The sequence below is a fragment of the Dendrobates tinctorius genome, unplaced genomic scaffold (genome assembly GCF_039654945.1).
Source record: "Dendrobates tinctorius isolate UK_male_01 unplaced genomic scaffold, ASM3965494v1 ptg000250l, whole genome shotgun sequence".
Lineage (NCBI taxonomy): Eukaryota > Metazoa > Chordata > Amphibia > Anura > Dendrobatidae > Dendrobates > Dendrobates tinctorius.
The window spans coordinates 7,692,746-7,715,512 of record NW_027361917.1 but is presented as its reverse complement, the minus strand read 5'-3'; the positions used below and the strand labels follow the sequence as shown (position 1 = coordinate 7,715,512).

Below are 22,767 nucleotides of genomic sequence, written 5' to 3'. Positions count from 1 at the left end.
CGGGTACAGATCTGGAGAGTGGCTCTGTACGTATTCTGCCAACTCCAAGGATTGCAGGAATGCAGTCTGTACATATTGAGTCCTCCTCCTACTCTAGTTCCTCGGAATCAGCACTGCATGAGCCTGTTAGGCCAGATACGAGCACAGGTGTGGCCAAACATCAACAGGCCGTCCTTAAATTAATTTCTTTGGGGAATCGGAGCCACACAGCACAGGAGCTCTGGAATGCCATCAAGCAGGAGAGTGATGTGTGGTTTGTGCCAGCGAATCTCCAGCCAGGTTTGGTAGTGAGTGACAATGGCCGAAATCTAGTGGCAGCTCTGGGCCTAGGCAACCTCACTCACATACCATGTCTGGCACACGTGCTCAATTTGGTCGTGCAGAGCTTTCTGAGGGACTATCCGGATCTTGATGCACTGCTGCACAATGTTCACCTAGAGTATGCTCACTTGCGGTGTTCCAGCATGGCAAGATCGCGCATTGCATCTCTGCAACGCTGATTCCGCCTGCCAGAACATCGCATCATATGTGACCTCCCCACCAGGTGGAATTCAACATTACATATGTTGGAGCGGTTGTGTGAGCAGCAGGCAGCAGTAATGGAGTACCAGCTGCATCAGGCGCAAACAAGTCCCACTGTGCGCCGGACACACTTCACCACCACTGAGTGGGCCACTATGAGGGACATCTGACAAGTTTTGCGTGCCTTCGATGACTCCACGCGGATGGCCAGTGCAGATGATGAAGTCAGCATGACTGTCCCCCTTATCTGTCTGCTTCAAAAAACCTTACAAGCACTAAGTGAGGAGGTTTTTGAAGAGGTCGAGGATGAGGAGTCAGAAATGCCATCTGATCCTGGCAAGTCTGCGCAACGTGCTTCCACAAAAAGGCCCAGGCAGGGGACACTTAGTGAGGAGGATGACGAGGAGTCAATGGAGGAGGAGGAACACATCTCTCCAGAGGAGGGAGGTACACAAGGCTCTAGCAGTCAGTGTGTACAGCGAGGGTGGGGTGATTCTGAGCAGGCTGAGATGCTGCCTCAAGCTGGGGACAGCGTTTCCGGTCCAGTTGCCAGTCTGCAGCACATGGTTGATTTCATGCTGCAGTGCTTGTTAAATGACCGCCGCATCGCCAACATTCTCCACACGGCTGATTATTGGGTGTACACCCTCTTAGATCCTCGCTACCGGGACAACTTACAAAGCCTCATACCACAGTTGAACCGGGAGCGTAAAATGTGGGAGTACCAAGAAACACTTGTGCAGGCCATTATGTTCTCCATTCCCCCCGCAATTGTTGCTGGTAGTGCTTTTTAAAGCAGCCATGTGGGTAGAGGCAGTGGAGGAAGCTCTGCACAAAGAGGTAGCAGAGGCAGTGCCGCAGGACAAGGCAAGGCCAGTATGGCCCAAATGTGGAAAAGTTTTGTGGGACCGCCACAAATGGCTACACCATCACAGACGGCTCCAGTCAGCAGGAGGCAACGTTTAGGTCAGATGGTGACAGACTACTTGTCTTGCCCTGTTAGTGTACTCCCAGACAGCTCTTCCCCGTTCAAGTATTGGGTCTCTAAGCTGGATACATGGCCAGAGCTTAGCCAGTATGCATTGGAGGTGCTGGCTTGCCCTGCTGCCAGTGTATTATCGGAACGTGTCTTTAGTGCTGCAGGTGGTGTGGTAACAGACCGTCGCACGCGACTATCCGCCGATAAATTTGACCGGCTTACTTTTGTGAAAATGAACAAAGCCTGGATCTCACCTGAATTTGCCAGTCCTCTTCCAGAATAAATAATTGGCTGGCAACAGGATCCAGGTCTCCTGTTGTGTTCATGTTTCTATGACCTGAACTTTATTTCCTGGGCTACAGTAACGCCCGTTGTTGCTCAGAAGTGCTGTCCACACAGACAAAACACTCGCTCATGTGTAAGTGGGGTTTGGTAACGTCAGCTGATCCCCTGCTGTGTGTATGGCAAAGTGTCCTGCTCCCGCCAAACTCAAAGTACCTCAGATTTACACCTGGCACCAAGTAGGCCTCAGCCTACTACCTGATTTTCCCTGGGCTCCGACACCGCCAGTTGGTGCTCAGAAGTGCTGTACGCACAGACAAAACACTCACTCATGTGTAAGTGGGGTTCGGTAACGTCAGCTGATCCCCTGCTGTGTGTACGGCAAACTCTCCTGCTGCCTACAACTTCTGACTACCTCTGATTTAATATGTTCTCTGATTTGCCCTCTGTCTCCACTCTGTTTTGAGTATTTCCTCCGGCCTACAACACCGCCTGTTTCTGCTCTCAAGTGCCGTCTGCACAATCAACACTTGTTCCTGTGTTACCTGGGTCCTGTAACATCTGCTCATCTCCAGAGGTGAGTCCGCAATGTCTCCTGCTTTGTCTACATTCCCACTACTTGTAGTGGAAAAGTGGACAGAGCAGGAGACATTGCCTGACTCACCTCTAGGGAGAAGCTGCTGTTACAGAACCCCAGTAACACAGGAACAAGTGTGGGTTGTGCAGACGGAAGCCAGAGGCCTAATTGGAGTACGTTGACAGTTAGTAGTAGTGTAGAAACAATCGAAAACTGCCACCAAGTAGGCCTCAGCCTACTACCTGATTTTCCCTGGGCTCCGACACCGCCAGTTGGTGCTCAGAAGTGGTGTATGCACAGACAAAGCACTTGTTCATGTGTAAGTGGGGTTCGGTAACGTCTGCTGATCCCCTGCTGTGTGTATGGCAAAGTGTCCTGCTCCCTCCACAGTCAAAGTACCTCAGATTTACACCTGGCTCCAAGTAGGCCTTGGCCTACTACCTGATTTTCCCTGGGCTCCGACACCGCCAGTTGGTGCTCAGAAGTGCTGTCCGCACAGAAAAAAACACTTGTTCATGTGAAAGTGGGGGTCGGTAACGTCTGCTGATCCCCTGCTGTGTGTACGGCAAACTCTCCTGCTGCCTCCAAATTCAAACAACATCTTATCTTAAACTGCCTCCAAGTAGGCCTCAGCCTACAAAATGACTATCCCTGGGCTCCAACATCGTCAGTTGTTGCTCGGAAGTGCTGTCCACACAGAAAAAAACACTCGTTCATGTGAAAGTGGGGGTCAGTAACGTCAGCTGATCCCCTGCTGTGTGGAGGGCAAACTGCTGCTGCCTCCAAATTGTAACTACTTCTGATTTAAACATTCTCTGATTTGGCCTCTGTCTCCACTCTGTCTCTAGTATTTCCCCTGACCTCCAGCACCGCCAGTTCCTGCTCACAGTTGCCGTCCACGCATTCCACACTTGTTCCTGTGTTCCTGGAGTTCTGTTATGTGAGCAGATCCCCCAATGTGTGTCCGGCGCTGTCTCCTGCGCTGTCCACCTTCCCACTACAAGTGGTGGGAATGTGGACAGAGCAGGAGACAGTGGCAGACACACATCAGGGGATCTGCTGACATTACAGAACCCCAGTAACACAGGAACACGTGTGGATTGGGCAGACGGCTACTGTACGCATAAACTGGCGGTGTTGGTGGTCACGTGAAATCCTGGAAACAGAGTGGAGACAGATGCCTAATTGGAGCACGTTGACAGTCTGTTGTAGCCTACAAACAATCTAAAACTACCACCAAGTAGGCCTCGGCCTACACCATGATTGTCCCTGGGCTCCAACAACGCCAGTTGGTGCTCGGCAGTGTCTTTGGCACGGGTACTCCCTGTTGCCCAGCCTGGTTCCAGCACGCCAGCTGTTTCCGGGTAGTGTCAAGGTCACTATGCCACCAATCCGTTGTCCTGTCGTCTTGCGGCCGGGTTAGCCGACTCTACGGTGCCTGCAGTTTAGGTGACTCCTATGTGGGCTGCGGGAACTGGCACTGAAGGCTGGATCCGTAGTGCCAATGGGACATGGACCCCCTGTAGGACTGTGGGTTTCGGTAACTGCGGCCGGCTTGCGGCCTGGCTACTTTGCTTTGGATGGGTACCTTCTGCTACCCACCCGGGTTCCAGCACTGTCAGCTGGTTCTCGCTAGAGCCTTTGGCCTAGGTGCCTCCATCTCGGTATCCAAAGGTCCAGCACAGTCAGCTGGTCCTTGGTAGTGCTTTCTAGCACAGGTACCTCCTGCCTAGTAACCGTGGTCCAGCACCATCAGCTGTTCCTCGGTAGTGCCATTGGCTCTTGTAGCTTTTGCTACCCATCTGGGTTCCAGCACCGTCAGCTGGTTCTCGGCAGTGTCTTTGGCACGGGTACTCCCTGTTGCCCAGCCTGGTTCCAGCACGCCAGCTGTTTCCGGGTAGTGTCAAGGTCACTATGCCAACAATCCGTTGTCCTGTCGTCTTGAGGCCGGGTTAGCCGACTCTATGGTGCCTGCAGTTTAGGTGACTCCTATGTGGGCTGCGGGAACTGGCACTGAAGGCTGGATCCGTAGTGCCAATGGGACATGGACCCCCTGTAGGACTGTGGGTTTCGGTAACTGCGGCCGGCTTGCGGCCTGGCTACTTTGCTTTGGATGGGTACCTTCTGCTACCCACCTGGGTTCCAGCACTGTCAGCTGGTTCTCGCTAGAGCCTTTGGCCTACGTGCCTCCATCTCGGTATCCGAAGGTCCAGCACCGTCAGCTGGTCCTTGGTAGTGCTTTCTAGCACAGGTACCTCCTGCCTAGTAACCGTGGTCCAGCACCGTCAGCTGTTCCTCGGTAGTGCCATTGGCTCTTGTTCCTTCTGCTACCCATCCGGGTGCCAGCACTGTCAGCTGGTTCTCGCCAGAGCCTTTGGCCTAGGTGCCTCCATCTCGGTATCCGAAGTCCAGCACCGTCAGCTGGTCCTTGGTAGTGCTTTTTAGCACAGGTACCTTCTGCTTAGTAATCGTGGTCCAGCACCGTCAGTTGGTCCTCGGTAGTGCCATTGGCTCTTGTTCCTTCTGCTACCCATCCGGGTTCCAGCACTGTCAGCTGGTTCTCGCCAGAGCCTTTGGCCTAGGTGCCTCCATCTCGGTATCCGAGGTCCAGCACCGTCAGCTGGTCCTTTGTAGTGCTTTTTAGCACAGGTACCTTCTGCTTAGTAACCGTGATAGAGCACCGTCAGTTGGTCCTCGGTAGTGCCATTGGCTCTTGTTCCTTCTGCTACCCATCCGGGTGCCAGCACTGTCAGCTGGTTCTCGCCAGAGCCTTTGGCCTAGGTGCCTCCATCTCGGTATCCGAGGTCCAGCAACGTCAGCTGGTCCTTGGTAGTGCTTTCTAGCACAGGTACCTCCTGCATAGTAACCGGGGTCCAGCACCGTCAGCTGTTCCTCTGTAGTGCCATTGGCTATTGTTCCTTCTGCTGCCACTAGGGGTTCCAGTACTGTCAGCTGGTTCTCGCCAGTTTCTCAGCCTTCTTGTACCTTCTGCTACATTTCCAAGATCAAGCTTTTTGAAATTATCTTTGGTAATCCTTATTGATCTCCATGACGACGACCCTGAAGACCACACCAAAGAAGACCAGAAATATGACCCTAAATAATATGACCAAGAGGACAAAGAGCATGAAGACAACCACCAAGATACAGAACAAAAGACAGAAGAACAAGAAGCAGAAGAAGCAAAAGCAGAAGAACAGAAAGCAGAAGAACATTAAGCATAAGACTAAAAATCATCATAGAAGAAATCAAAATTATAAGCAGAAGAAGACTAAGCAGTAAATGGGGGTGAGTCCGTTCCTCCTCGTGGTGCCCCTGGAAAATGCCTGCTGCTGCAGGCCAAACTGAACGCGGACAAATCCTGTTGTAAATCTTTTGTGACAGGCAGAACGTAAGGTGTAATCTTATAACTTTTATAGATAAGTACTACAGGAATGCCTGTCACCATAAGAAAATGAAGAAAAAGAAGAATAGGAAGAAGATGAAGAAATAGCATATGAAAATTAATAATAGCTGAATAAGAAGAATATGAAGAATGGAGAAAAAAAATTAATGGGAAGAAGATGAAGAAGAAGAAGATGAATAAGGTGAAGGAAAAGTCGAAAATATAAAAAAGTTAACATAGTCAATATCTTTTTAACTCCGAACGTCTTGAAAAAAAAAATTGGAATTAATGCTATGCCATGTGATTTGAATAAACCACTATGCCTTTAATGTCTCCTCCACCTCCCACAATTAGAGTTGAGCGATACCGTCCGATACTTCAAAGTATCGTATCGGATGGTATCGGCCGATCTTTAAAAAAAGTATCGGTATCGCCGATTCCGATACCGGAAGTCCCATTCAAGTCTATGGGACTTCCGGTATCGGAATAAGAAAAACCCTTTCCTGCCCTTGTACAGCCTCTCTGGGGTCTGTACGGGCCTTTTGGGGGGCTGTGCCGGCCTGCCAGGGGGTCTGTGCAGGCTCCGGGGGGCTGTGCCGGCCTGCCGGGGGGCTGTGCCGGCCTGCCGGGGGGCTGTGCCGGCCTGCCGGTGGTCTGTGCAGGCTCCGGGGGTCTGTGCAGGCATCGTCCGATGGGACTACAAGTCCCATCGGGCGATGCCTGCTACCATGACAGTGATTGACACATTAGCCAATGATGGGACAGTAGTAGTCCCATCATCCGGCTAATGTGTTAAATGTAAAAAAAAAAAAAAAAAAATTACATGCTACATACATACAACATGCATACTACATACATGCTACATTCATACTACATAAATACTACATGCAACATACATACTACATATATACTACATGCATGCTACATACATACTGCATGCTACATACATACCACATATATACTACATACATACTACATGCATGCTACATGCTACATACATACTACATACATAACACATATACTACATGCATGCTACATACTACATGCTACATACATACTACATATATACTACATGCATGCTACATACATACTGCATGCTACATGCATGCTACATACATACTACATACATGCTACATACATACTACATACATACTACATACATACTACATGCATGCTACATACATACTACATATATACTACATGCATGCTACATACATACTACATGCTACATACATACTACATATATACTACATACATACTACATACATGCTACATACATACTGCATGCTACATACATACTACATACATACTACATGCATGCTACATACATACTACATGCATGCTACATGCATGCTACATACATACTACATGCTACATACATACCACATATATACTACATACATACAATACATTCATACAATACATACATAGACATACAGTACATATAACATAGAGTAACATACTTACCAATACTTGTCACATTGTTCCCCGAAGCCATTGTCTTTTCCGGGATAAATATTAACATAACAAACCACAAAAATACTCACCCACGATCCGAAGCAGTCCACGAGTGTGTCCCACGACGATCTTGGGTAGAGAACTGCAGCATCAGATGATGCTGCCGTTCTCTACGGGCTGCAGGAATCCAATGACGGAAGGTAGGTATCCTTCCGCACTGTATTCCTCCGCCACTTAAAAAAAAAAAAGTCCCTAGTCTCACTTTATGCCATTGCTGTGTGGGAAATTCCCACACAGCAATGGCATAAAGTGAGACTAGGGACTTTTTTTTTTTTAAGTGGCGGAGGAATACAGTGCGGAAGGATACCTACCTTCCGTCATTGGATTCCTGCAGCCCGTAGAGAACGGCAGCATCATCTGATGCTGCCGTTCTCTACCCAAGATCGTCGTGGGACACACTCGTGGACTGCTTCGGATCGTGGGTGAGTATTTTTGTGGTTTGTTATGTTAATATTTATCCCGGAAAAGACAATGGCTTCGGGGAACAATGTGACAAGTATTGGTAAGTATGTTACTCTATGTTATATGTACTGTATGTCTATGTATGTATTGTATGAATGTATTGTATGTATGTAGTATATATGTGGTATGTATGTAGCATGTAGTATGTATGTAGCATGCATGTAGCATGCATGTAGTATGTATGTAGCATGCATGTAGTATGTATGTAGTATGTATGTAGTATGTATGTAGCATGCAGTATGTATGTAGCATGTATGTAGTATGTATGTAGTATATATGTAGTATGTATGTAGCATGTAGTATGTATGTAGCATGCATGTAGTATATATGTAGTATGTATGTAGCATGCATGTAGTATGTATGTAGTATGTATGTAGTATGTATGTAGCATGCAGTATGTATGTAGTATGTATGTAGTATGTATGTAGCATGCATGTAGTATGTATGTAGCATGCATGTAGTATGTATGTAGTATGTATGTAGCATGCAGTATGTATGTAGCATGTATGTAGTATGTATGTAGTATGTATGTAGCATGCATGTAGTATGTATGTAGTATGTATGTAGCATGCAGTATGTATGTAGCATGTATGTAGTATATATGTAGTATGTATGTAGCATGCATGTAGTATGTATGTAGTATGTATGTAGCATGCAGTATGTATGTAGCATGTATGTAGTATGTATGTAGTATATATGTAGTATGTATGTAGCATGCATGTAGCATGTATGTAGCATGCATGTAGTATTTTTTTTTTTTTTTTTTTTTTTTTTTTTAACATTTAACACATTAGCCGGATGATGGGACTACTACTGTCCCATCATTGGCTAATGTGTCAATCACTGTCATGGTAGCAGGCATCGCCCGATGGGACTTGTAGTCCCATCGGACGATGCTTGCACAGACCCCCGGACATCAGCACAGCCCCCCGGCAGGCCGGCACAGCCCCCCGGCAGGCCGGTACAGACCCCCACAGGGTGCACAGACCACCGGCAGGCCGGCACAGCCCCCCGGCAGGCCGGTACAGACCCCGGGCAGTCCACACAGCCCCCCGGCAGGCCGGCACAGCCCCCCGGCAGGCCGGCAGAGACCCCCGGAAGGCCCGAAATGACGGCGCATCATGATGCGCGCACACCGCGCATCATGATGACGTCAGGCCGTCAATCAACTGAACTTCCGATTCCGATGCCGAATTCCGATATTGAAAAAATATCGGAAGTCGGTATCGGAATTCCGATACAGCAAGTATCGGCCGATACCCGATACTTGCGGTATCGGAATGCTCAACACTACCCACAATACATTCTACATGATTCTTATTTGTTTTCAATTATGTAGAATTAGCCAACAAGGAAATAAAGGACTTTTTTAAATTCCGATACCGGAAGTCCCATTGACTTGAATGGGACTTCCGGTATCGGAATCGGCGATACCCGATATTTTTTTCGTATCGGGCGATACCATCTGATACGATATTTTTGGGTATCGAATGGTATCGCTCAACACTACTCATAGTACATCTAGTTTAATGACAAATTCAGCACTGCTACATCTATATGTGAGAAAACTGAGACAGTGACTAAGGATAATGTTGTTTGCTGTAGTGTAGCGCTCGTCTGTAGTGAGCTACTCTAAATTATTGCTTTGTCCCCATACGTCAGATGTAGCAGCCCCGAGAGCTGGCTAATATATCCGCGGCCAGCTTCTAATATTACACAAGTTGCTGGTGTTACGCTTCGGCTTCCAACTGTTTCACAACTGAATTATTCATACACATTGAAACCACTTGTTCATGTAACTGCACAGAACAGTAGATCACAAGCTTCATCCCTAGACATCCAGACAGTATTTGTTTTGTATCCTTTCATTAATATTGCGGCAATATTTAATATATTTCAACCATTTCTCAGTCTAATCAATTTTCTTTTGTTAACACTGTCTAGTCAGGATACCAATCAAGAAAGTAACAGTGATGTTCCCAATTCACAAGACTAGCAAATGTGTGTAAAGTGGTCATACATGGGAGATTCTGGACAGCTCTAACTTCTGACCCCATCCTTCCCATGCATACTGTGCTGTATGTTATCAATAGGGACACCTTTGGCAGCAGCTTATCTTCCTTGGAAACACAGGATAGGGCATGGTAAAATAAAATATGTCTGACCCTTCTTTCTCTGATTAAAGTTGTGTTGGAATATGTTTGTTGCGACAACTCCATTCCTGTCTGAGTGTTTAGTTGCTAGATTTGTATGCCGTTTATAAAGTTAAAAAAAAAAAAAAAAAACTCCCAGAGGCTCACACAGGAATAGCATGTGACTGTATTTCCGGGGTCTGTGTATGAGAGAAGCAGCCTGCTGTAGATTCTGCACAGATAGAGACACACAAATGATTTATTCCTGATCTATTAAGGTTATCATATATTGTTCCTGTTTGTTCCTGAATAAAGAAGCCCTGTTGTCACAGTCTTGGAGAGTATCCTGACTAATTCGCTGCCAACAAGTTGACACTATGGATGTTTATTTGAGTGTATTGCCATTTTGAGTTTATATTACAGATTCATACTAAAACAGCTACGCTTCCTATTGACATAAAATAGTGCACCCTTACATCTGGGACTCAAATCCATCTGTTGTGAGCTCATTTTCTCGTTCACCTTTGATGTCCGATGAACTCCCTCTGCTGGTGAAAGGAGGTGGTGAAACTGATTTGGATGGGAGAAACCTGTCACCTGAACAGGTGGATTATGATTGGACATCCGGAATCTCTGAGTGGATATAAGGCAGCCGACGCCCTGTAGGGTTGCTGGTGATTTCTCTGCTCTGAGCTCTGACCTCCAGTTCAGTTCCTGTCTTCTAAAGCTAAGTTTTGCTGTTATTGTTCCATGAGATTTTGTCTGATTTGCTTAGTTGTGTGTTCTGCCAGCCCCGGCTGGGGCTCTGCTGAATTTCCATTTTTGTCCCTGATCGGTTAAATCTCTTTTGCTCTGTCTTCAGAATATATCGGAGCGCTGATATAGGGATTTTGAAGTCTAGTGACTTCAGGGCCGTTTTTCCTATCAGACGTGTTGGGACAATTTTGGTAGGGTTTTTGCGGATTGCAACCAGCATCTTTTCTGTCCTTTCCTATCTAGTTAGTTGGGCCCCATCGTTTGCTCTGCCTGTCTTTCTGTCTGTGTTTTCATCTGTTTTCACGGACAATACATGTTGGGGACTGTCTATTGCTTTGGGGTCTGCTTTGGGGCAGTTTAGATTTCCCCTTTCTTTCTTTAGGCTAATTTAGTTCTCCGGCTGTGAAGAGGCGTCTAGGACCACCGTAGGAACGCTCCACGGCTATTGTTAGTTGTTGTGAATAGGATCAGGGGTCTGCAATCAGATAGCTACCAACCTCTCCAGTTTTCTGGACTTAGCTTGCATTTTTGTTTTTTCCTCCTCCGGTGACTCATTCATAACATCCATCCCTGGCATTTGCAAGTACACATGTTCCATGCAACCCCACCTCCTCAACCAAATCCCCATATGGGGTCATATGTAATACCACCATACAGTGACAATTCCATCATCCTTTCAAGGAGGTCAGCACTCGCCCAGTCTGCAGATAAATAAGTCCATTTTTATTTTCTTAACATCCTGGACAATATCAGAGTGCGGTAGTGCTAATATTGCAAATGCATGGATTTCAGAAGAAAACTTGAGACATTGCGGACAGCGGCCATTTTGCACTTCACAGGTGGATGTATTTTTATGTGGTCTAAATCTGGTGCAGAGAAAATGTAGATCATGTAAAAATACATCCACTTGGCTAGATGATACTCACTTATCAGGAAATTACCGCTGCGGCAAGTCTTCTTTTTGTCAATTACGCATAACAGGGAAAAATGCTGACATTTCTTCTTCCAGCTATGCCTGGGAATGATGAAGAGTTATCAAGCCCCTCATGTCTGACTACTGATCGACATGTGTGAATTACACATGTAAGTGGGTTTTGTAAGAGGCTGGTAGCGTAGATCATGTGATATATGGAGTAGTACGGGTAGGGTGCAGGCATCTATTCAATTATTTCTAAACACTTTTTTGGTGATCACTTTGTATCTCCACTCATACTGCACCCACACAAATGATGCACCATTTGAAAGGTAAACTTGACGCCTTCAGCAAGAAAATAGCCAAACAAACCACACATTCACGATTTCATCACATAATACAGTGGAAACATTAATTTTCATAAACCTGTAGTAAGGTAAAATGACCTGCAGGTGGCACCGCACTACCCTAAAGCACACTACCACAAAGTTGCTTACAGACATCACAAACAAATCCAAACATTTGCCTTGGGGGCTGTCCAGCTTGCCGAACTGCTTGCCCAGCCTATTTCAACCAAATTGGAGGATTTCACACTTCACTGCAGGTGAGGCACATACGCAAACACATTTGTAAACATGCACTGCCTATTAAATTGCACACTTTCTCCGTTCATACTCCACCCACACAATCAAATGATACACCACTTGAAAGGTCAAATGACCTGCAGGTGGCAGCACACTACCCCAAAGCACACTACCACAAAGCTGCTTACAGACATCACAAACAAATCCAAACATTTGCTTTGTAGGTCTTTCCAGCTTGCTCAAGTGCTTGCCCAGCCTATTTCAGGCACATTGGAGGATTGCAAACTTCAGTGCAGGTGAGTCACATATGCAAACACATTTGTATACATGCACTGCTTTTTTGGTGATTACTTCGCCCCACAAACACACGATACACCATTTGAAAGGTAAACTTGCCCCCTTCATCAAGAAAAGAGCCAAACAAACCACACATTGTTTTATCACTGAATACAGTTTAAATATTCATTTTCACAAACCTGCAGAAAGAAACAATGACCTGCAGGTGGCACCTCAACCAGGAGACATTTTTTGGCCTCTACTTATCAAACCAATTTATTGTATTACTAATCTATATATATATATATATATATATATATATATATATATATATATATATATATATATATATATATATATAAATACCTGTCTGTGTTCATCTCATGAAATACATTTACTTTTGACCAGCTTGCTTTTTCTGAAATTTCCTGCGCCCCCAACGACCAATGTGCAAAAATTTCGACCGCGCCAAGCTAGTAATTCTCTATTTTCTAACAGTAAATATAAATGCAATGTGCCGTTATGTAAGGTCTAACATTTTTTTTTTTAATCCTTTATGGAGAGTTCAACAATAGGGGCATATCTACTCCTGGAAACTTCTCTGGAGTTCTTGAAGGGCAGTTGTGGAGCAGAGATTACTATGGAGGCCTGCTCCTAAATGTTTGCTGCACAAACTGAACAATCTAAGGCCGGGGTCACACTTGCGAGAAACTCGCACGAGTTTCGCATCTCAATAACCAGCACTGCCACCTGCACTCGGGACCGGAGCACTCAGTTGCATAGAAATACATGCAGCCGCACACTTCAGTCCCGAGTGCTGGCGGCAGTATAAGTTTCTCGCAAGTATGACCCCGGCCTAATGGCATAAATGGCATTGAGGGCAATTCGTATAATAAATTTAGCACTGGATTCATATGCAAAAAAAAAAAAAAAGATTGATAATACAGCAATAGGATAAGTCATCGATATTTGATCAGACTTTCAACACCCTAAGTGTGATAGTGTTGAAGTGCGGCAGTCTCTAATATTTATATTGTGCCATCCACCTGTTCACTGTCTAGATTGTGAGCCCCAATGAGGAACTGAGGAATTAATGGTGCTATATGTGAGTAGAATAAATAAAAAAACAAAACTAAAGTCTTTGGCGTGTGGGGAGAAAACCTACATAAACACGGGAAGTACATACAAACTCCTTGCAGATATTGTCCTTCATGGGATTTGAACCCAGGACCTCAGTGCTCCAAAGCTGTCCATTTTGTATCGGAGCGTTACCTTCTAGAAATGAAAGAGACCATACTGCAATAATCGGCACTGCAGCAGCAGATCCTGCCAGTCTAATATGGATGGTATATACCAACGACAGGCTACCAATATTCTGAATCTGGAAAATGCTTTTAAAGATGTTGAACAATTGTAATTTTCAACCCAAGTAACTAGAAAGTTTCAATATTTGAACATAAAGCAGATGAATGTCCAGTCAGAAATTTTATTATGCCAAGAAAGAAGACCCCTGTCGTCAAAGTTCTGAGTTACATGCGTCAGTAACTGTAGAGGGTGCAGTGTGAATTTTTGTTGGAGCTTGTTAATTATATTCTGTATGACCCCTATGATTTGTTTGGTTTAGTTCCCTTCCTGTAATTCTCCTTATTGTGATGATAGAGATAATGGTTGCTGAAGGTTTCAAGTAAAACAGCTTTCCTCGCATGTGTGATCCCAGCCTTAGACTGAAGTCTGAATTTCTGAGTAGATGTGAATACCTCTCTTCAAAGCCTGAATTTATAGGTAGGTATGGAGTGCCAGTTAGTTTCTCGTCATTTGTATATTAACTCTCTGACTGTGCACTCCACCCTCCAGCATGTGGTGGTTTTAATTGCAACAGGTTCCTACCTACCCATAAATTTAGGCTTTAAAGAGAGGTATTCACATCTACATCTTAGGCCGGAGTCACGCACAAGTCTCGCGTCTCAGTACGAGGCGCTGCTGACGGCACCCGGACCGGAGCACTCGGCTACATAGAAATACATGCAGCCGCACACTCCGGTTCCGAGATCCGGCGGCAGTGCCGGGTATTGAGATGCAAGACTCGTGCAAGTTTCTTGCAAGTGTGACCCCGGCCTTAGAGAGGTATTCACACTAGACACGTAGGAACCAGCATATCTGAGACCACCTTGTCGCTGGTTGAAGGGCATGTATGAATTGGCCAAATTATGTGCTAAGTGTCTCAACTTTTTTTCCTAGTATCCAGAAGCATTATTGCTGTTCATATTTCATATGCTTTACCTCTATAGAGTGCAACTTTTTTTGTTTATTACCTGCACTTGCACATGAAGGATACTAGAGAGTAACAGATCAAGCTTGAAATAGTTTATTGTCATAAACTTGTTGCAGACGTCAGTTGCAGAATGAATCAGTACTGATATCATGGTTGGAAATACGGCCGAGTCGTGTATGTTAATACCAGACACTGCCGCCGGCACTCAGGAGTGAAACGTGCGGCCGCATAGCAATACATGCAGCTGAACGCTCCGCTCCTAAGTGCCGGCAGCAGTGCCGGGTATTAACATGCGAGACTCAGCCGTATTCCTCACGTGTGATCCCGGCCTAAGAGAGGTATTCTCACTAGACACGTAGGACCCAGCAGATCTGTGATCGCCCTGTCGTTGGCTGCTGGGCATGCATGAACTGGCCAAGATATGTGCTAAGCGTCTCAATTTTTTCCTAGTATCCAGAAGCAGTATTGCTATTCATATTTCATATATTTCACATTGACATGCTTTAGCACTACAGAGTACAACTTTTTTGTTCATTGTATATGGAGATGGCTGCTCCTAATATGTACAGTACCTGTTCACACTATCTTGGATGTGCCAGTCAGTCTTTTGTCACATGTATAGTGGGTATGGGAAGTATTCAGACCCCTTTACATTTTTCACTCTGTTTCATTACAGCCATTTGGTAAATTCAAAAAAGTTCATTTTCTTGCTCATTAATTTACACTCTGCACCCTAGCTTGACGGAAAAAAACAGAAATGTAGAAATTTGTCAATTTATTAAAAAAGAAAAAACGAAATATCACATGGTCATAAGTATTCAGACCCTTTGCTCAGAAACTCATTTCAGTCACATGCTGTCTATTTCCTTGTGATCCTCCTTGTGATGGTTCTACTCCTTCGTTGGAGTCCAGCTGTGTTTAATTAAACAGATAGGACTTGACTTGTAAAGGCACACAACTGTCTATATAAAACCTCACAGCTCACAGTGCATGTCAGACCAAATGAGCATTATGAGGTCAAAGGAACTGGCCAAGGAGCTCAGACAGAATTTTGGCAAGGCACAGATCTGGCCAAGGTTACAAAAGAATTTCTGCATACTCAAAGTTCCTAAGAGCACAGTGATCTCCATAATCCTTAAATGGAAGAAGTTTGGGACCAACAGAAGTCGTCCTAGACCTGGCTGTCCAGCCAAACTGAGCAATCGTGGGATAAAAGCCTTAGTGAGAGAGGTAAAGAACCCCAAGATCACTGTGGCTCAGCTCCACAGATGCAGTATGGAGATGGAAGAAAGTTCCACAAAGTCAACTATCACTGCAGCCCTCCATAAGTCGAGCCTTTATGGCAGAGTGGCCTGACGAAAGCCTCTTCTCAGTGCAAGACATATGAAAGCCGGCATCGAATATGCTAAAAATCACATGAAGGACTCCCAGACTATGAGAAATAAGATTCTCTGGTCTGATGAGATGTAGATAGAACTTTTTGGTGATAATTCTAAGTGGTATGTGTGGAGAAAACCAGGCACTGCTCATTTCCTGCACAATACAATGGTGGTGGCAGCATCATGCTATGGGGGTGTTTGTCAGCTTCAGGGACAGGACGACTGGTTGCAATTGATGGAAACATGAATGCGGCCAAGCAGAGATATCCTGGATGAAAACCTCTTCCAGAGTGCTCTGGTCCTCAGACTTGGCCGAAGGTTCACCATCCAACAAGACGACCCTAAGCACAAAGCTAAAATAACAAAGGAGTGTCTTCAGAACAACTCTGTGACCATTCTTGACCATTCTCGACTGGCCCAGCCAGAGCCCTGACCTAAACCCAATTGAGCATCTCTGGAGAGATCTGAAAATGGCTGTCCACCAACGTTCACCATCCAACCTGACGGAACTGGAGAGGATCTGCAAGGAAGAATGGCAGAGGATCCCCAAATCCAGGTGTGAAAAACTTGTTGCATCATTCCCAAGAAGACTCTTGGCTGTACTAACTCAAAAGGGTGCTGCTACTCAATACTTATGACCATGTGATATTTCAGTTTTTCTTTTTAAATAAATTTGCAAAAATTTCTAGATTTCTGTTTGTTTGTTTTTTCAGTCAAGATGGGGTGCAGAGTGTACATTAATGAGAAAAAAAATATAACTTTTTTGAATTTACCAAATGGCTGCAAGGAAACGAGTGAAAAATTTAAAGGGGTCTGAATACTTTCCGTACCCACTGTATAGTGCAGGGTTGGTCAGTCCCTACCCATCCTCCATATGATCTGTACTGAGAACACAGTCACCTTTTACCTGTCCTCCAATTATTGTGCATGGAGGAAGCATGGGGGGTTTCTGTCATGCTCCACCTACCCTGCCATGAGTTGTTCACTTTTAATCTACCACCCAATGTGTATTGTGGGGTCTTCCACGCTCTACCTGCCCTCCATGTACATTGTGGAGCCCATTACTTTACCTGTCCATCTGTGGTAAACCAGCATGTGAGGAAGTAGAGGTGACACTGATCTAGCCAGTCAGCATGGTCATCATTAGCTACTCACCCAGTCCAACAAGAGACGGCCAAGGCTAAAAGCAGTCCATGCTTGGGCGAGTTCTTCGCACTACGTGCCCATCCCACATCCAGGCTAGTGCTCTCTGGATGTTGTGTGGTAGAGCCATAGGATGTGATACAGTTGTCCTCTGGCAGGTCCTACAGCTTTGACCTACACCTCTGGTCTCACTGCACATCCTTACATCACTGTCCTGAGGTTACAAAAGCTATCTATACAAGAAACTAGATGTAACCCTTTTGTGGCTTACCTGTAGCTGACTTGGAGATTGGTTTTTATCTAGGCAGTGAAAGTGTTTAATCTTGGGCCTTGTATAAGTGACTTTTACAAACACAGGACATTGGTAAGACGTGGGGAGGTCAGTACTGTTCCATCTGCCAGTCTGTGAAGCAGTACCACAAAGTCCTACTCACAAAAGCCCCCAATACATATTATAGGAAACCTTCCTCTGCCCTAGCCCCTTAGACAGCCACCGTGTCTGTATTGCACTTTTTTTCCCTACATTCTAATGAACCCTTTTTCATTCATAGGCCCAGAGACTTTCCAATTCTGTCTCCGAAATTTTGTGCAGATTGTGGAAAATCATGGACAGGCAAACGACCCCATTCACTATTGTGAAAAACAAGGGGAGCACTTGGACACAAAAAAATAGAAGCCTAAAGATTATTTGACTGCACAGAGACCTTAACTCAACATTCAGCCTGTGTAGGAATACATGAAGAGACAGAAGGCTTTGTACAAGCCTAGATGTTCTCCAAGATGTTTGGAACAACCTCATTGTCGAGTTCTTTCAAAACCAAATGTGAAAGTGTACCTTGAAGAATTGATGGTTTGATAAGGTTTTGGAAGCAAAGGGTGGGCACACCAAATATTGATTTGATTTATATTTCTCTTCTCTTCATCCACTTTGCATTATGTTAATAGTTTATATGTTGTACTCACGATATATATTTTGTAAAGTCCAACATTAGACTTAAGTTAATGTTATGAGTGCATAGGAACATGGGCATCAAAATGTCAGTGTTGTACTAAGCCCCGGTCATCCAACATGGCACCATTTTGTTGGCATCCAGGATTATTAGGATTTCCAGATCAGGTGACAAGTTTCACAGTAACAGCATAATCTCATTAAAATCGTTTGCATACAATTTGAAGATGGAAAAAAAGGAGGCTGATAAATGGTTTTCATGGCCACATCAATATTTTAATGTCATTTCAGCAACCATCAAGTCACATGATTTTATACTGGAGACCAGTTACAATATGGCATTTTCATCTTATTTACTGCCCTTTTCGTCCATAAATTGTTCAATAAACAATAAAGAAATTGCACTGATTCGTATACAGAGTACACAGTCTGTCCCTTTTCATAGGCCAAAAAAAAACTGTTTAGTCCATTGGTCTGGAAGGTAGATGTGAAGATATGGCATACTGACACAGTCAGTGGTTTCATCATGGAATGCTTCCCCATCAGTTTAACACGACGTGGATATTATGTTAACTAAAACATTTGGAAGTATTTTGGCTCGCTAAAATATTATTTCAAGCTAAAAAAAAAAAAATTAAAAAAAAAGGAATGTTTAAGGCATTTTGGTAACAAAATAAAAAAAAAAAAAAATAGGATCAAACGGATGTTCCACTAGGGATGATGGAATCTTGGTCCTAAAATAAAGAAAATGAAAATAATTAAACCTCAAGACCCAAAGGAGAAAAAAGTTACGCAAGCCGTTTTTTATAGAATATTCTTATAGTTTGAATAACCAGGAAATATTGTGCCATCCGGTAATAAAATAATATAGTATATGGGAAAAGAGACCAATTAGCTGCAGTGTACAGCAGAACCTCTCTGGAGGACCCAGAGACAATCCACTGATGGGCAACCTGTAATACTATATTTTCCCTGTGGTGGTGCTGTAAGGAAATTACACTTCTCTAGGATCCTCCACAGGTAATTCACTGCAGATTATACCTGTAAATCCACAACTAATTCATCCTCTGTGGACGTATGCTTATTTCCCATTGATTCTGGCGATAGTTTCTTGCACTAATTGCTCACTTTTGTGTGGAGGTGCACTTTATGGGGTATGGCACCTCCAGTTTTGTGGAGATTTCAGAATGTGAAGTAAAAAGGCATGCGTCATTGGAAAATGACCTATTGTTTACATCAGGTTTTTATGCTAAATGTATTTATTTTTCTACTAGCTGAAGAGCATGGCGTTGCCCGGGCATAGTAACTAACTGTGGGTCCCGCTCTCTCCCTTAACAGTCCCGCTCTCCACCCGCCATTACGCTCTCTCCTTCCGCAGCCCCGCTCTCCACCCGCCATCACGCTCTCTCCTTCCGCAGCCCAGCTCTCTCCCTCGCAGCTCTGCCCTCCACACGCATCCAGAACTTTCCCTCTGCAACCCCGCTCTCCAGTAGCCAGTGGACGGGGCTATGTGGGAGTGGCTTGAAACATACACACAGTATTATATACACACACACACACACACACACACACACACACAATCCGTATTAAAAATATACAATTGAAATCTTACCAAAAGTCACATTTAAAAATTGGCTGCGCTGCTAGAAAGAAGTCTCTTGCTGCGGTGTTCCTTGAAGGTTCTTTATTATCCACTAGTCATTCCAACATAGTGGATAATACAGAACGGTCAAAGAATGCCGCAGCAAGAGACCTTTCCAGCAGTGTAGCCAATTTTTAAATGTGATTTTATCCTGTTTCTGCCATTTTCATCTGGACGATTTTTCTCCCCCCAGCCACGGGGCAGAGGCAGCTGGCCATCTAAACCTGTATAGTGCCTGTGCCTTCACACAACCACCCAAGGTGAGCAAACCTATTACTTATACCATCCCCTATATTAGGATTGTACCCTATTGTGCGCTTCCCCCTTCACAGTCTCCGCTTCCTCAAAATCTTGCAATTTTCACACAGGCCACTGGTGCTTTTTTAGACCCTAACTTTTTAGGAGACTTAAGGGGGTTTTACACATAGCGGTATCGCTAGCAATATCGCTAAAACGTCATTGATTTTGTGACGTTATAGCGATATTGCTAGCGACTAGAGTTGAGCGATACCGTCCGATACTTCAAAGTATCGTATCGGATGGTATCGGCCGATCTTTAAAAAAAGTATCGGTATCGCCGATTCCGATACCGGAAGTCCCATTCAAGTCTATGGGACTTCCGGTATCGGAATAAGAAAAACCCTTTCCTGCCCTTGTACAGCCTCTCTGGGGTCTGTACGGGCCTTTCGGGGGGCTGTGCCGGCCTGCCAGGGGGTCTGTGCAGGCTCCGGGGGGCTGTGCCGGCCTGCCGGGGGGCTGTGCCGGCCTGCCGGGGGGCTGTGCAGGCTCCGGGGGGCTGTGCCGGCCTGCCGGGGGGCTGTGCCGGCCTGCCGGGGGGCTGTGCCGGCCTGCCGGGGGGCTGTGCAGGCATCGTCCGATGGGACTACAAGTCCCATCGGGCGATGCCTGCTACCATGACAGTGATTGACACATTAGCCAATGATGGGACAGTAGTAGTCCCATCATCCGGCTAATGTGTTAAATGTAAAAAAAAAAAAAAAAAATTACATGCTACATACATACAACATGCATACTACATACATGCTACATTCATACTACATACTACATACATGCTACATTCATACTACATGCAACATACATACTACATATATACTACATGCATGCTACATACATACTGCATGCTACATACATACCACATATATACTACATACATACTACATGCATGCTACATGCATGCTACATGCTACATACATAACACATATATACTACATGCATGCTACATACATACTACATGCTACATACTACATATATACTACATGCATGCTACATACATACTACATATATACTACATGCATGCTACATACATACTGCATGCTACATGCATGCTACATACATACTGCATGCTACATGCATGCTACATACATACTACATACATACTACATGCTACATACATACTACATACATACTACATACATACCACATACATAACACATATATACTACATGCATGCTACATACATACTACATGCTACATACATACCATATACATACTACATGCATGCTACATACATACTACATGCATGCTACATATATACTACATGCATGCTACATACATACTACATGCTACATACATACTACATATATACTACATGCATGCTACATACATACTACATGCTACATACATACTACATATATACTACATGCATGCTACATACATACTGCATGCTACATGCATGCTACATACATACTACATACATACTACATGCTACATACATACTACATACATACTACATACATACTACATGCATGCTACATACATACCACATACATACCACATACATAACACATATATACTACATGCATGCTACATACATACTACATGCTACATACATACCATATACATACTACATGCATGCTACATACATACTACATGCATGCTACATACATACTACATGCTACATACATACTACATATATACTACATGCATGCTACATACATACTACATGCTACATACATACTACATATATACTACATGCATGCTACATACATACTGCATGCTACATGCATGCTACATACATACTACATATATACTACATACATACAATACATTCATACAATACATACATAGACATACAGTACATATAACATAGAGTAACATACTTACCAATACTTGTCACATTGTTCCCCGAAGCCATTGTCTTTCCGGAATAAATATTAACATAACAAACCACAAAAATACTCACCCACGATCCGAAGCAGTCCACGAGTGTGTCCCACGACGATCTTGGGTAGAGAACGGCAGCATCAGATGATGCTGCCGTTCTCTACGGGCTGCAGGAATCCAATGACGGAAGGTAGGTATCCTTCCGCACTGTATTCCTCCGCCACTTAAAAAAAAAAAAAGTCCCTAGTCTCACTTTATGCCATTGCTGTGTGGGATTCCCACGCAGCAATGGCATAAAGTGAGACTAGGGACTTTTTTTTTTTTTAAGTGGCGGAGGAATACAGTGCGGAAGGATACCTACCTTCCGTCATTGGATTCCTGCAGCCCGTAGAGAACGGCAGCATCATCTGATGCTGCCGTTCTCTACCCAAGATCGTCGTGGGACACACTCGTGGACTGCTTCGGATCGTGGGTGAGTATTTTTGTGGTTTGTTATGTTAATATTTATTCCGGAAAGACAATGGCTTCGGGGAACAATGTGACAAGTATTGGTAAGTATGTTACTCTATGTTATATGTACTGTATGTCTATGTATGTATTGTATGTATGTAGTATATATGTGGTATGTATGTAGTATGTATGTAGCATGCATGTAGTATATATGTAGTATGTATGTAGCATGCATGTAGTATATATGTAGCATGTATGTAGCATGTATGTAGTATGTATGTGGTATGTATGTAGCATGTAGCATGCATGTAGTATGTATGTAGTATGTATGTAGCATGTAGTATGTATGTAGTATGTATGTAGCATGCAGTATGTATGTAGTATGTATGTAGTATATATGTAGTATGTATGTAGCATGTAGT

General features: G+C 44.4%; 1 protein-coding gene across 4 annotated transcripts in view; it reads right to left on the bottom strand.

Moving 5' to 3' along the window:
* Positions 1 to 18,383: 18,383 nt before the first annotated feature.
* RRBP1 (ribosome binding protein 1) overlaps positions 18,384 to 22,767 on the bottom strand; it is an 86,659-nt gene continuing 82,275 nt past the window's right edge. For all 4 annotated transcript variants that reach the window (XM_073557455.1, XM_073557456.1, XM_073557457.1 and 1 more), the window contains one exon: positions 18,384 to 18,863. Coding sequence is in view for 2 of the 4 variants with exons in the window: in XM_073557456.1 (XP_073413557.1) it covers positions 18,825 to 18,863 (39 nt within the window). In the remaining 2 variants the exon portion in view is untranslated. The remainder of the gene's footprint in view (positions 18,864 to 22,767) is intronic.